Source organism: Festucalex cinctus, chromosome 15 (assembly GCF_051991245.1).
Source record: "Festucalex cinctus isolate MCC-2025b chromosome 15, RoL_Fcin_1.0, whole genome shotgun sequence".
Classification (NCBI taxonomy): Eukaryota; Metazoa; Chordata; class Actinopteri; order Syngnathiformes; family Syngnathidae; genus Festucalex; species Festucalex cinctus.
This window is the reverse complement of record NC_135425.1, coordinates 26242454-26257661: the sequence shown is the minus strand read 5'-3', so window position 1 is coordinate 26257661 and position 15208 is coordinate 26242454. Positions and strand designations below refer to the sequence as shown.

General features: G+C 40.0%; 3 protein-coding genes across 3 annotated transcripts; all 3 read right to left on the bottom strand.

Moving 5' to 3' along the window:
* Window positions 1-120: 120 nt before the first annotated feature.
* ess2 (ess-2 spliceosome associated protein) lies at window positions 121-7164 on the bottom strand. Its single transcript, XM_077496706.1, has 10 exons — window positions 6702-7164; window positions 6438-6600; window positions 4729-4806; window positions 4473-4645; window positions 3618-3735; window positions 2984-3117; window positions 2598-2700; window positions 2410-2519; window positions 2204-2319; window positions 121-675 (listed from the first exon to the last, which is right to left on the bottom strand). The coding sequence occupies exons 1-10, from the start codon at window positions 6846-6848 to the stop codon at window positions 375-377; spliced, it is 1443 nt and encodes a 480-aa protein (XP_077352832.1). The 5' UTR covers window positions 6849-7164; the 3' UTR covers window positions 121-374.
* A 398-nt stretch (window positions 7165-7562) lies between these two features.
* LOC144001977 (uncharacterized) lies at window positions 7563-11052 on the bottom strand. Its single transcript, XM_077496711.1, has 3 exons — window positions 9850-11052; window positions 8643-8929; window positions 7563-7816 (listed from the first exon to the last, which is right to left on the bottom strand). The coding sequence occupies exons 1-3, from the start codon at window positions 9992-9994 to the stop codon at window positions 7739-7741; spliced, it is 510 nt and encodes a 169-aa protein (XP_077352837.1). The 5' UTR covers window positions 9995-11052; the 3' UTR covers window positions 7563-7738.
* Window positions 11053-11153: 101 nt separating this feature from the next.
* rnf185 (ring finger protein 185) lies at window positions 11154-15135 on the bottom strand. Its single transcript, XM_077496710.1, has 6 exons — window positions 14539-15135; window positions 14268-14286; window positions 13570-13682; window positions 13414-13468; window positions 12016-12133; window positions 11154-11939 (listed from the first exon to the last, which is right to left on the bottom strand). Exons 1-6 carry the CDS (start codon window positions 14760-14762, stop codon window positions 11842-11844), a joined length of 627 nt encoding a protein of 208 aa, XP_077352836.1. The 5' UTR covers window positions 14763-15135; the 3' UTR covers window positions 11154-11841.
* Between the last annotated feature and the right edge of the window lie 73 nt (window positions 15136-15208).

The window sequence follows — 15208 nt, the reverse complement described above, 5'->3', positions numbered from 1 at the left end:
CATAAATGCACAAAGAACCAAAACTGCCAATAAAACTAAATAAATAAAATAAAAACGGGTATAATAATAATTTTTTTTAAATTAATGCAAAAAAAAAAAAATAGGCATGGGAACAGTTCATCATGAAACTTGGTCACCTTATTTTAATAATAATAAAAAAAATACAGAAATGAACAAACAGAAAAAAAAAAAAAGTCACACCAGATAACTGATGATCTTTGAACATGAATTCCCCCCCTGTGACACTGAGTAACATTATTACACGTTTTTTGATTTTGATTTTGTATTGGTCGTTATGTCGCTATGTGTGGAAAAACACAAAATAAATACAAAACGGCCATCAAATGAATTCCTGGCATAGCAGAAGCGTCCGTTTAGAAAAAGTCGGAGGCTTTCCGTCTCTTGGGCAGCTGCAGCAGATTGTCAGTGAGCGACGAGACGTCGGGCGCGTCGCCGGGCGTCTTGGCCGCCTTGTCGGGCGTGGCCGTGGGCGTGGCCGTGGAGGAGGGCGTGGCCGGCCCGCCGAAGGGCGACTTGCAGCCGGCGGCGCGGTGCGAGGGCGACGGCGTGTAGCTGGCTCGCAGGGCTTTGTCCGTGTACTTGCTGGACGTGCGGTTGACCAGACGCTGCAGCGCCGGCGTCAGGGCCGCCGGGCTCAGGCCTTTCGGGGTCAGGCTGCCGCGCAAAACACACGTTGCGGCTCAAACATTTCACATCACATTTCAGCCATTTTTAATGCGACGACATTTAACGTCGCTCGCACTGCATTTACGAGGGGACAGAGCACTGATCTGAATACGTGACTGGATAGCCCATAGGCCAAGACTTTTGAAGTCGCCAGGCCGCCATGTTGCTCCTCCCAAGAAACGTTTCTCAACATACCATCCGATACATTTACAGTATCGAAACTGGAGAACATTTGAGACAGTACTTGGAAAACAGCATCATTTATGCTGTTTTCAATTTGTTAAACATAAACAAGAAGACTTCAGACATTTTCCAATATGCCTCATGATGTTTACAGGAGGAAACTTGTATGTTTTTATGAAAGAATTATAACTACAATTCAACAAAAGATGCCTCCGCCAAATCTAATATTGGGGTCTAAGACACTGAGCAATTAAAGATTCAAAGCAGCACATACCGTCCACTGGTTCATTTTTTAATTAATTACATTTTTAAATGAATGTATTTATTTATAGGCGGCACGGTAGTTGAGTGGTTAGCACGTCCGCTTCCCAGTTCTGAGGTCTCCGGTTCGAGTCCAGGCTCGGACCTTCCTGGGTGGAGTTTGCATGTTCTCCCCGTGCCCGCGTGGGTCTTCTCCGGGTACTCCGGTCTCCTCCCACATTCCAAAGACATGCATGGCAGGTTAATTGGGTGCTCCGAATTGTCCCTAGGTGTGCGTGTGAGTGTGGATGGTTGTTCGTCTCTGTGTGCCCTGCGATTGGTTGGCAACCAGTCCAGGGTGTCCCCCGCCTACTGCCCAGAGCCAGCTGAGATAGGCGCCAGCACCCCCCGCGACCCTTGTGAGGAATAAGCGGTCAAGAAAATGGATGGATGGATGGATGTATTTATTTATATGACTTGTTAAAAAATAGTGACCATGAGCATTTATTGAAAATATATTATATTAGATTATTATATTGTTTTTAGCATTATATTCTGAATTATTTTTCATTTTTATTATTTATTTATGATTATTTATTATGTATTTATTTTAATTTATTATTTATGTATTTTATTTTTATTTGTTATTTATATTGTTATTTTATGATCAGTTTTAGATTATCATATTTATTACCTAGATTTCATATATTTATTTAGATTTATTACTATATAATTCTATATTTATATATATTATTTGTTATATAATTTTTTTATTTATTATTATTTATTATGTATTTATGTTATTTTATTTATTTATATTATTATTATTTATGTATTTATTTTATTATTTATTTAATTTTTATGTATTTATTTAGATTATTATTATCATTATTATTATATTGTTTTCAGGAAAGTTTTATTTGTAGATTATGGTAGATTTATCACCTTATCAATATATCAATAATTGCGGCATCATCACATTGTGAGCTAATCGATATGGTATCGCGTTTCGTGTCGTGTCGTGAGGTTCCCGCCCCTATTTGGTTCCATCATCATCTTGTGAACGACGAAGTGATCAAACAGGCGCGTTTACCTGGCCAGGTTTTCCGTGACTTTCCTCAACGCCTCCTGTTTTTTGGCCCGATTTTTGGCGGCGGCTTCGTTGGCCATCTTCAAGCCCAGCCGCTCTCGTCGACCCGGCTCGGGAATCTGCGGCAACCATCAATATCCACACGTGGCCGATACTTGATTTTTTGTTTTTTTTTGTAAAGCAGCCGCCGGCGAACTTTTCCTTGTTACCTTAAACGAGGGTCCGTGGTTCCTCTCGGCGTACGGCGTGTCGGATCCGTCCAAGCGGAACGGGGTGCTCTCGATTTCTCCCCACGTCATGAGCGGCGACTCGGCCGCACCTGAGGCGACAGAACCCATGATAAGACCCCCCCCAAAAAAAAATCAAATAGTGCGAGCGCGTTTGTTGAGTTGCTCACCAGGGGCGGGCGAGGGTGTCCTTTCGAAGCCGTAACCGTTCACGGTGGGAGAATCGTGCGGGATCAACTCTTTGCCGTCTGGGCCCACTTTGCCCTGCTTGAACTGCAGCATCGCACGGGACAAAATGTTAGTTCGACGGCCCGGACAAATTAATCGGCTTCACATTAATTCGTTACAAAAAAAACAAAATAAAATCCACTTTTGGACTTTTTTTTTTTTTTTCATGACCGTTTGCTAAAATATAGAGAACCAACACATTCACTATTTAGTCAATGAAATACAATGAAATTTTATGACTGAGCTGAGTTTAAAATAATGTATAAAGCCACTTGTTTGTTTATGTTTGTATGTAAAATCAACAAAGAACACAAAGAAGTGACGCGACCTGCGCGTTGAGCGCCGCTGCCTGCTGAATCTGGCTCTTGTTCAGCGCCTTGCTGAACGGGTCGCCGGCGAAGCGCGTGTTCTTGTGGACCACCTCGCGGGGTTTCTTGAAGAGCGCCTCGTCGTCTGGGACGCCTGACGCAAAACACAAACGGACGTTTTTTTTTAAATGCTCATTTTATAGGTTGGAGTCAAGATACAAAAAATAAAAATAAATAAAAGCGCTCAAGTCTCACACCGCCACATTCATTTTGCTTCAACCCAGTGATAATTTTGTCGATGAAAAATTTCCATCTATTTAGAATTGTGAGTAATTCAACATGGCCCTGGTTGATCTCTTATACTCTGCTGCCACCTGCTGGCTGTTTGTGTAATAACTACCATTTCTGCAACTGTTCTTTGCAGTTGAGAGGCTCCATCAAAGTCTTATGTATGCAAATAAAGATGACTTGACTTTAGCACAAAACAAAAAACAAACAAACAAACGTATAAATACGTCTTTGGGACACAAAACATTAAAAAAAAAATATTTATACGTATTTGGGAGCAAATTAGTTTTTTTTCGCCTCCCCTCTAAAATGATGACAGGAGTAGGACGACATGATGAAGTGCACGTCATGGATTTTTCATCGTACCTTCTGGATAATACATCAAGGCGTTCTTTGCTTTGTATTCCCACGTCTCCAGGCCGGCTTTGACACACTCGAGAGCGGCCTTCTCGGCTTGTGGTAAGGCCAGGTTCTCCTCGTGACGCTAGGGAGGAAAAAGGGGGGAAAAAAACAACAAAAAAACATGGGTTAAAAGGATAATTAAAAAAATATATATTATTATTATTGGTAATTGATTTAATGCATGAGCCTTTGGGGATTATTTAAATGTGATTTGAAGTCAATTTATTTTTTATATGAACCGCAATAAAGACGTTTGAAAGTGTGTCACACAGAAGTGACGTCATCTCGCAGCAGCCAATAGAAAAGCACCAAAAGATGATGCCGTTCCCACGGTGTTTTTTTTAAAATATTGAGCATAAGTAATACACATAAAAAAAATAAAATTAAAATAATACTGAAAATAACTAAAACTAAACTAATAGAAAGCATAATATATAAAAATAAAATAAACAATAAAATAAATACGTAAATAATAATAATAATACTAATTTAAATAAATAAATAAAAAAAATAAAAAATAATTCTGAAAAATAAAAAATATAAATAAATAATTATATAGTAATAAATCAATAAATTTAGGTAAGAAATCTATGACCTATGATAAAATTGATCATAAAATAGCAATAATTATAATATAAATAATAAATACAAATAAAATACATAAATAATAATAATAATAAATCAAAATATAATACATACAATTAAAATACATAAATAATAATAATAATAATAATAATAATAATAAATTAAAATAAAATAAACACACAATAAATAATCAGAAATAAATAATGACAATGAAAAAGTGGACTTTTCTTGTACCCGTTTGAACTCGGCTTCGGCCTGGTACAACCACGCGTGCTTCATCTTCTCCTTGTCCTGTGCCAGCTCCATGATCTGCTCAAACGACGCGTTGTCCTCGCTGGTGTTCTTGGCCAGGAAGCGGTCCAGCGACGGCAGCGCCTTCTCCTCGCCCTTGTCGCCCGCCACGCTTTCTGCGCACAGGAAAACCGCCCCGCAAGGCGTCACGCGCGAGTTTTGGCGGAGGAGAAAGCGCCGCGCGTCTCGAGCGACTCGCCTGCGTCGGCGCCTCTGTTGGAGATGGACGGCGACCCCGCGCGGCCCACCGGCGTCTCGAAGCTCGCCGGCGTCACGTCTGACGCGACAGGAAGTCATTTTGCGATCACCACACCAGAGATTTACAACACAAGGAAATATTATTTTTAGAGTGTGACGATACATCGATATCGCCATAAAACGTGATTGCTCAATTATCGGAATTTTTCTATTTGGAAATTGGTTACGTTCTCAAAAAAATATATATATATATGCACAATGGTCAGTTAATTTAATTTAGTTAACTAAAACTAACGAAAAAACAAAAACTAAAATTCAAAAAGCACATTTCATTAACGAGCTAAAATAAAAATGAAAATGCTTTTTTAAAAAACGATCACTAACAAAAATGTCCTTCGTTTTAGTGTTTGCTAATTAACTTAACGCATGAGCCTTTGGGGTTGATTTTAAATGTGATTTGAAGTACAGTGATACCTCGGCTCACGAACTTAATTGGTTCCCAGAAAGTGTGTGTAAGCCGAAAAGTTCCTCTTCCGAACATTTATTTCCCATAAGAAACCATTAAAATGAGAATAATCCGTTCCCAGGTCCCTATAAAACATAATTTTCTACTAAATAAGCCTTAAAACTACACAAAAATATACCTTATTTTATGTATAATAAATGTGCTATTGCATTGTAATTAAAGAAATAAATTGTACTGTATAATAAAGTGGTTTTATTTTACTTTGTGATGGTAGTTCTTAAGGATAGTAGCAATGGTGGACTTACTTCATTCGCCAGCGTTTCACCGCGTCGAGTGTTTATGGAACGGTTGTCGCTCATTCGCACTTTCGTGCTCACCGGAGCGGAGGAGGCGTGTCCCTTGGTGAACAAGGAAGTGGAGCACTTTAGCGAGTCAACAAAAAGTGAGCACCGCCAACTACTTTCACCTCTTTCCTGGGACTAAACAGCCGTGGCACGATTTTTGAGGTACGTGATGGCACTTTCGCTTTTTTTAGTGGCGCCAACTCCATTGACTACAATGCAAACGCGCCGCCGAATCGCCGTCCCTCGCTGGTAAGCATTTGGCTTAACACTAGCCTGTGGTGGGGTCTTTTTCGCTCCCATCACAGCAAAAGTACACTCAAAATGTCTATCAAACACAAACCGCGTCCGCACTAAAAGAAAGGGGGTGACGAACTGGGACGCCGTGAGCGTGCGTCAGCTTCTCGTGGCCGCCACCGTGGTGCCGTTCGACCGCGCGGTTTGGTTCGTCCGCCCAAAAGTAGTTCGTCAGCAGAGACTAAATTCTCGCGAATTTAATGTTCGTGAGGCGAAAAGTTCGTGAGCTAAAGCGTTCGTCAGCCGAGGTCTCACTGTACATTTATTTTCCATATTAACCCGGAATAAGGATGATTGAGAAGGTGTCACCCAGAAGTGACGTCATCTCGCAGAAGCCAATAGAAAAGCACCTTCAGATGACGTCGCTCCCTTGGTGTTTTTTTGAATATTGTGCACACGTAATACACATTTAAAAAAAAAAAAAAGCTCAAACTAATACCGAAAATACCTCAAACTAAACTAAAACTAAGCATTTATTAAATAACTAAAACTAATAAAAAAATAACAAAACCACCGTGAAAAAGTGAAAACTAATTAAAACTTCACTCAAATGAAAAATTCCCAAACTACAATAACTCTGGTCGGGACCCAGATTGTTGCACTCACACGGGGCAGATGGTTGGGGTGTGTTTTTGGACTTCCCGTAGCGAATGGCGATTTCTCTCATGCGCTCCAGGTCGCCGCTCTCCTCCGCGTCCAGATAGTCCTTCTGCGCCTGCAGTTTGGTCACGTCCGGGAAAAAGTCCCGCTGGATGATCTTCTCCAAGCCCTGTTAAATAAAACCCACCAAAAAACATCAATAAAGATCTCGACATGTGCGTGCGCAACATTTGCAAAATGACGTCAGCCGTGACGTTCACGCCAACCGACCTCGATGTAATCCTCCTCGTTAAGGACCTTTTTGTGCGGCTTCTCCACGTCCCCGTCTTTGGGCTCCGGCCTGAGGGCGACGGCGCTGAGGGCGGCGGGCACCAGAGTGCCGCACAGGGCTCTCCTCACGCTGGCGCTGCCGTCCATGGCGCTGCCACTCACTGGCCCCCCTAATTTGGGACCGTAAAATGCGGCTAGGCTAACGGCTAACTGTCGCTCGACAACGGCCTTACAGTCTCGCCCAATTGGATTATAAACGGAAAAATTAGTCGCTCAAATGTCCCCGTGTAATATAGTTTTATCTTTTTTTTTATATCAAGATAAATAGCGCGTTTATTAACCAGGCGTCGCGCTGACGAACCTCCCAGATTAGGACCGGAAAACACAATGGCGATAAACAACAGACGAGTCGTGACATCACCGGAAGTACTTTTTTTTTCGTAAGGAAAATGCGCGATACGGACACTCGACTGCCACTGGCAGGACAATAATGGAACTACTACGATAGTTATTTGTTCACTGATGTATAATGTATTAACTTGTTAAAAAAAACAAACCTGTATTCACACTTCAAAATGTTTGCTTTGTTCTTGTTTACTGCAAAACTGATGTTTATGTACAGCACTTTGTATACAGCAACGCCTGTTCTTAAAGCGCTTTATAAATAAAGTTGAGTTGAGAATGATGATAGCAGCAGCATCGTAAGCTAGCTAAGCCCAAAGGGTTGAATGTTTACGTAAATACACGTGCCTATTTTTAAAAACTAACTTGCAAGGTTTGAAACTCAAAGAGATACGACACTGCGTTCATCTACTCATGCATAATTATGGCCCTAATATATTCTCTTAATACTCCGACGCATTTTCCTTTTCAAAACAACTTTATTTGTTGACTTTTTGTTTTGTTTTCGTACAAAGTGTGTTGTGATTTGATGCTACGGTGTCAAAAGTCACAACAGGAACATTCAAAAGAGTCGACATTCATGGAGTAGGAATGTTACAAAGTGTTAAGAAATGAGTTAGTGGATCCACACAATGTTAGTTTTCTGCACTTCCTGCGTTGAATGAGAGTCTTCTCTGGCGCCTCCACTTGGCTCTGCGGTTTTTAAACCAAACCTGCAACACAGAACAAAGAAGAAAAAAAAAAAAGAATTTAAGCTTTTATTTTATTAAATATATTAGTGCTGCCTCATTGTCCAACAAAAATAATGTTCTGCAACTGTCTTGAGTATTTTTTATTTTTTTTAAATATTAAAATACAAGCGCTCATTTAAATACTTCTTAATAGTGATTTCTACTATTTTGGAAGGAAAAATTTATGAATTATTTACTTTTATTCATGTCAAACAAAAATATTTTTGTTGCATCATATACATATTTTTAAAACAAAACAAAAGGAATATTTTTTGGCTGGGGAAGGAAATAAAAATGTAAATTGAATCACACACTAAGAATAAATCCATATTTTTTTCATTATTATTATTATTATTATTTCAAAGCATCAAAGTTTAAATCCCCCACAGTATATAAATTATTGGCTGAAGTCCCAAAAACATTTTTAAAAATTATGTTTAAAAAAACAAACACGTTTAGACATTTTATTTAAAATAAAAAAAAATAAAAAATGTGAATTTACACTAAATTTGTAAAAAAAAAAAAATATTTTATCATACATGCCTGGTCAACAAATAGCACCTATGTTGAAAATGTAATTATTTCCAGACCGAATTATTGTTTGTTTTTTTGCACGCATGTATTTTTATGAATTAGCAATTGTATGTTTTAAATCTCTAAAACAAAAAAACAAAAAATATTGTATGTTTTCATTGCATTATATGGAAAAAATGGAATTGCATGCTCTTATCAGATATTTTGTTTGGATGTTCAAGATAAAAAAATAATGTAAAATAAAATGCTAATAATTTGCCGTTGGCCGTCGTACTTCCACCCTCTCTTCTCGGAGGCGAGCGTTCTGCGCGAGCTTCTCGCGAGCGTTGACGTCCGGGTAGCGATTCTGCAGGAAGAGTTCCTCCAGCGCGTCCAGCTGCTCCTCGGTGAAGATGGTCCGGTGCCGCCGGGTCCTCCGCGGCGTCCGGGCCGACTCCTCCCCTTCCTCCTCCCCCTCGTCTCGTGGGACGGCGGGCTCCGCTGCCGCCGCCGCCGCCGCTCGGGAGGGAAGCCCGGCGAGCGGTCGCGGCGGAGTCGCCAGCGCAGAGGAGCCGCTCTTTCCTTGGGGGTGGGAGGTCACCCGTCATGTTTCCGCGGCAACAACACGTTTCGGTTGCAATAGGTCACAGTTTGACATTGTAGGGGCGGGAACCTCACCATACCATACGATATGCGACACGAGGCTCACGATAACGATTATCACGAGATATGATGATAACGCGATTATTGAAATTGTGATTAGGTCATAAATCTACTATGATCTACGATATAACTGATTATAAAATAATAACAATATAAATAAGTAAAATAAATAAATAAATCTATGATAAAACTGATCATAACATAATTATAATATAAATAAATAATACAAATAAAATAAATAAAATTCATAAATAATAAAATACAAATTTTAAAAAATAATACTGAATATAATAAAAATAACTATATAATAATCTGGGTAATAAATCTAAGATAGTCAATGATAAAACGGATCATAAAATAATAATAATAAATAAAAATAAAATTAATAAAATAATTCAGAATATAATAAAAATAATATACATATAATTATATAATAAATCAAGGTAATAAGTTTGCGATAATCTATGATAAAACTGATCATAAAATAATATGAATAAATAATGAATACAAATAAAATAAATACATAATATTAACCAAATAAAAATTAAAAAATAATTCAAAATATAATATATATATATAAAATAAAAAAATAATACAACGAAGCTCATGAGTTTTCTTCACCTGAAGACTTCTGTACATTTCCCAGCCACCCTTATGAGGCGCGCCCCCTAGTGGCCCGCCAAGTAATTGCTCAATAAGCAATGAACAACGGAGCCGTTCTAGTGGCTGTATATAAACTAGAAATATCGCGATACTTGGCGTATCGATAACCTATCGGGAGATAAATAATCCCGATTTATGTCGATATCGATATATCGTCACCCACGGGTCTTACTAACCTTGACGAGGAACGTCAATCCAGCAGCAGCAGCAGCAGCAGTAGCAGCAACAACACAAACACCACACGGCCGGATTATCCCGGGCCGCGTCGGGATCATTCCTCAGGATGTCTTCGATGGTGAACGGGAACTTTTGCCTCTCCATGTCGACAGCCTGCGCAACACTGGGGCCCCCGAGCTCCTTTGCACAACGATGCCCGGAAAACTAGAAGCAAAAAAATAAAAAATAAAAATAAAAGTCCCCCGCTTGCAGACATAAACCAGCTAATCTGGGCTTGTTTTTTTTTTTTTTGTGAAAAGGTTAATCTCACCTTCTTCGTTCCTTTTCATCAGATTTCGGTGTGCATAAAACGAGATGTGGAAAAGCGCCAAAGATCCTCATTGTTGGCGGGTTTACGGAGAAAATCTCGGTATTAAGGGAGGCGGATTTAGAGGGGAAAAGTTTGCACTCATCATCTCTCATTTCTCCTCTATTAAACCAATAAACGCGGATTACGATATGATACAGACGGACGATGAAGCCATCTCGTCGCATGTTAACAGTCGAATTTTTTTTTTTTTTCTTGTCGTTGTTATCAGCGAGGCACAGAGTCGATTCGGTAGCAGCGGCGTCGGAATGAACGGATTTTCACCACATTCATTGTGTCCTAATCTCCTTTTGAGAGCAGATCACAATAAAACGCCATCTCGTCCCTTTCACGCCGGCTTTAATAGCGCGCCAGATGCTATCGGCGCTCATTGTGCGCCTCAAACCACTCGCGTTTCATTACAGGGGATTAAAAGGAGCGGAAAAGAAAAGAAAAGATGCCGCGTCGGCTCAAAAGTCATATTTGCTCGACAAAACCGCCTTTTATGACCAAATGAATTAGGTTGAAATGTTCAAAAAAAAAAAAAAAAAAAGAGGACCTTCACCTGATTACAGTTTTAAGATTGAGAATGTGCAGACGATGAACAATGACTTGATGGATGATTTGATTTTTTTGGGGTCGGACTGGAGAATCTGAGATGCAAATTATGGAAGAATCTGCACACTGAAATCTTAGCATTCAGATTTTCAAGCATTCTCACACAATTTCTCCATTACAATAGTAGCAAATAGGGCTGCGTCTTAAAATATCGATATCAAATCGATATTCCTTTTCATATAGGCCAATATCGATTCATAAAACCACAAATCGATACTTTTAATACACCCCCCCCCCCCTTTGTAAATGAATGTGTCAAATGCCCCCCAAAAAGGTAAGAATTGGACATATTGATATAAAGGAGCTGAAGTTGACAAAATTAGCCCCCCTGGGGGGGGATTGGACTTGAAAAGCAGCATTTTAATATGTTTTCTCTTCATCACAACATAAACACTTTTTCATTTGACATGATTTTCCAAAGTGATTCAAATATTTTCATTCAGCAAATCTTCCTTTTGAGTTAATCATATCGTCCAAGCAGACATTCCCACATTCTATTTTTCCTTGTGTTTTAGTTGACTAAATATATGGAAAGTGACCATTAGTGACATAGAGTAAAGGAATCAAAAAAACTAATTGCACCATTATTAACGTTCTCTTTAACATCATCGAAAAAAAAAGACAATCTGTGAGTTGTTGACGCCCCCCCCCACTAAAAAGTTTCAGAATTGCCAAAGGGATGCCACAAGATGCACTAGTAGAAATGAACCGGCTAAACGAAGCTCCTCTCCCGACCTCAACATAGTTCGTTGATAACAAGATGGTGCCAAAGCAATACAAAACAACAAGGACAAAACCTGCCCAAAAAAAATCAGTGAATCCACAATTAGCCAATCACAACACAAAGTTGCTCGATTCCACCAATCGAAATCTGTTTAGTTTAGGTGCTGTTGTTATTGTTATGGATGTTAATGGTCACTTCATTCGATAGCTATATTATGATTTTGTTTTTATATAATAAATGCTTCCTATCAAACAAAACAAAAGAGTCTTATCTCGTCTCTGTGAATCGATCCCATGTTGCGTTTCACGCAATGAGGAGCCAAAACATGATGACGAGCGCCACGAAGAGGAAGAGTCGGGACAGGAACTGCTCGTCCGTGTGCTGCGGGGTTCCCGGGGCAGCTGAGCGGGGAGGATTGGCGGATCAAAGTTAGGATTTGGGAGCCGATCAATAATTCAAAAAAGCGACGCCGGATACCTGGCGGGGGTCTGCCGTCGTTTATGTTAAAGGCCGTGGCAACAATGCCGAAGGGGAAGGCGCCGATTCCAAAGGACATCTGAAAACCTCCGTCCCCAAAGCCGAATCCTTGGAAGCCCTGCGAAAGGGGGGGGAAACGCTCACGCAGGGCTCGTCATGACTGCCCCCTGGTGGCCGAGGTGCGCACGCCACAAGGAGAAGCACAATGCCCACGTCATGATGCGCAACAACCACAATTATTTGAGTCAACTAAAACTAACGCAAAAACTCAAATTCAACAAAACAATTTTGTTAACGAAATAAAATTAAAATGAAACTATAATTATAATTAAAAAAAAAAGTCCTTCATTTTTAATGCATGAGCCTTTGATGGTGATTTTAAGACCGGTAGATTTATTTTTGATATTAGCCGCCGGAATACGGACATTTTGAAAGTGTGTCACACAGAAGTGATGTCATCTAGCAGCAGCCAATAGAAAAGCACCTTCCCATGATGTTTTTTTTTTTTTACATTTGACTCATTGCGCCATTTTTAGCAGTAAAATAAAGTTCATATTGTTTCTATAATTCATGTGGTGACTTCCTTATTTTTCAAATAAATTAATACCTTTAAAAAGTATTTTTTCTACTTGCTGTCGACTGATGATGACATCACCCGTGCCGAGGAAGCAGGTAACGACCAATCATGGCTCAGTTTGCTGACCAATCCCAGAAAGCAGGTGAGCACACGTGATGTCATCATCAGTCGACAGCAAGTAGAAACATGACTTTTTAAGGGTATGAATTGTACGAGAAAAATAATGAAGTTATCAAATTTATTCTGGACAAAATATGAATATGAAAATTGTTCAATGAGTCGAGTATCCCTTGAGATATTGCGCACAAGTCATACCCATTTCTTTTTAAACTAAAACTAATACTAAAACTAAACCAACACTAAGCATTTATTAAATAACTGAAATTAATAAAAAAAAATAACAGAACCACCCTGAAAACTAATAAAAAATAACTAAAATTCAAATTCCTAAACTATAACAATAACCCCGTGCACAATGCTTGAACTCTTTACATTCCATTAAATTGTGTTACTGTTGTTCCCCCCCCCAAAATAAGGTCCATTACAAGAGGCCCAATTGGGAAATACTGTGTCATGGCGCAATGAGTTTTCTTCTGACTGCAATCTATCAATGCGAAGTAAATGTCAGCACAGATCACCGAATTGCTCGGTATAATATTAGGATTTATTATGTTCTTATTTCCATAATGTCAAATATCATCCTCAATACTCAAACTCAGTCCTGAAATATGTGCCACTTGATATTCACGTGAAGGTGTAACTTAAGACGTGCAGCGTAAAAACTCCGCCTGGCGCTGCGTTCAATGACACGTGGTACTTACGCCGCGATTTTCCGGCTCCGGCCGTTGGCCTTGTGGTCGCGGGGGTGTTTTTTCTCTTCAAGAAAAAAAGAAAGAAAGAAAGAAAGAAAATGTCTGACGTCAGTCAGGTGTCACGATGACCTCGTTGCCGTTTGTGTGTCCTGAACAGCTTCCTACCTGGGGTCCTGCTGACCGGTGCTTCCACGCCCATATAAGGGGATGACTTTGTCCCTGCTGATGCCGGCTTTACACACTGGACACACTTGTCTGCTCGGTCTCGTCTCCAACCACTTGGAAAAAAACACAAAAAAAACATTTATATTTCCAAAAAGCTTTGAATACGCAGCTGAAACCAGAAGTTCACAACCACTTTTTTATTTTTTTATATATATATACGACGAGGAGAGGGGCTGGAACAGCAAACAGCAAATAATAACAATAATGCATATCGTTGCTGCTATGTGAACGCATTTATACTGGGGAGCTTGTCGAAAGAAAAAAAAACTTCACAATATTGTAAAAACAAAAAAAAAATCTCAGCTCATACTTAAAAAAACTTACAACATAGAGGGGCCAAAACATGTCTTGTGAAAATTCAACTTCACTTATAAATTAGCCACCAGAGGGTGCTAGAACCTCGCAAATGGAAATCAACCCGACTTATTTATTTTTTTTTAAACAGATGTGCTGCTTTTAATATCGTGACATGACGACGACGATATATTGTGGCCGTTTTAATATCGCGACATCACGATATTGCCATTATCGTTGCATCCCTACTTTTTATATAGTTGAAGTAAACTTCTGATTTCAAAGTGGAGGTGAAACCACGCATGGACTATTAAATGTTTGCAAAAAAGGACAGTTGCGCTTACCTGATGCAAACAAGGCCAGCTGATCACGATTGGTTGAGGAGCATCGGCGAAAGAAAGACGTCAAGATTAGATATAAGGCACAAAAACAATATTCAAGCAAGCATTTGCACACAAATGTATAAATAACATTTAAAAAAAATAGTATTCATAATCTTTTCTTTTTCTACGATTATACTGATTTTGTAATTGTTATTGAATTTCGATTAATTGCACAGCACTAGCTGGAAGTCCACCAGCGTTGTGGACTATTTCTTTGTCTTCTTCTTCTTACCAGAAGAGGTGTCCACACAGGCTGATGACGGCATCCTTGGCGGTGTCCAGACAAATGTTGCACTCAAACGTGCTGTCCTGGTTGCCGCCGTCGGCTGCGGTCGAGCTGCTGGAGCCGCCTGGGCTCGCGTTCTCGGCGGCGGCGGCGGCGGCGGCTGAGGCTGCTGCGGCTCCTCCAGGGCAGCCCGTGGCCGGAGGAGGTGAAGACGGGGCCGCGGTGGCCATGTCAACGACAACTCCAGTCGGTTAACAACCAAGTACAGCCGGCTGGCGAAGCTCCGCCAACATCCAGCACGTCAAAAGTTAGCACATGAAGACACCGGGAAAGGGAAATTGGAACTCCAATGGGGGTCGAAGCTAACACGGTTAGCTTGCTTCCTGGTGTCAAACTGTCGTTCGGAGCAGGCTAACAGCTAAGCTAGGCTAAGCGACGCAATGAAAAGGAGTCGTCGGCAATGATGTGAACCCACGGCAAAGTATTCAAAGGACGCCTTTGAAAACGAAAGTGCGAATTTATTATTGTTCGAAGTTGACTAAGCTGGTTACGTCACATCGTAGAGAGTTGATTATGGAGTTAGAATCACGGTGTTTTTCTTCACGAAGAAAAAATAAATAAATCTGTCGCATTAAAACTAAATGTACACAGCGCCATCCAGCGTCGGGAGGACTTA

What these genes read in the sequence shown, in the direction of transcription:
- rnf185 (XM_077496710.1), bottom strand. Translation starts at nt 14,762, where the DNA reads ATGGCCACCGCGGCCCCGTCTTCACCTCCTCCGGCCACGGGCTGCCCT. An exon ending in CGGAGCCGGAAAATCGCGGC is followed by an intron (nt 12,134 to 13,413) that starts GTAAGTACCACG and finishes CCCCTTTCGCAG; the next exon opens with GGCTTCCAAGGATTCGGCTT. An exon ending in CGACGGCAGACCCCCGCCAG is followed by an intron (nt 11,940 to 12,015) that starts GTATCCGGCGTC and finishes CTCCCCGCTCAG; the next exon opens with CTGCCCCGGGAACCCCGCAG.
- ess2 (XM_077496706.1), bottom strand. Translation starts at nt 6,848, where the DNA reads ATGGACGGCAGCGCCAGCGTGAGGAGAGCCCTGTGCGGCACTCTGGTG. An exon ending in CAGCGGCGCTCAACGCGCAG is followed by an intron (nt 2,701 to 2,983) that starts GTCGCGTCACTT and finishes GCGATGCTGCAG; the next exon opens with TTCAAGCAGGGCAAAGTGGG. An exon ending in GTCACGGAAAACCTGGCCAG is followed by an intron (nt 676 to 2,203) that starts GTAAACGCGCCT and finishes TTTGCGCGGCAG; the next exon opens with CCTGACCCCGAAAGGCCTGA.
- LOC144001977 (XM_077496711.1), bottom strand. Translation starts at nt 9,994, where the DNA reads ATGGAGAGGCAAAAGTTCCCGTTCACCATCGAAGACATCCTGAGGAAT. An exon ending in GATTGACGTTCCTCGTCAAG is followed by an intron (nt 8,930 to 9,849) that starts GTTAGTAAGACC and finishes CCCACCCCCAAG; the next exon opens with GAAAGAGCGGCTCCTCTGCG. An exon ending in TCCGAGAAGAGAGGGTGGAA is followed by an intron (nt 7,817 to 8,642) that starts GTACGACGGCCA and finishes TCTGTGTTGCAG; the next exon opens with GTTTGGTTTAAAAACCGCAG.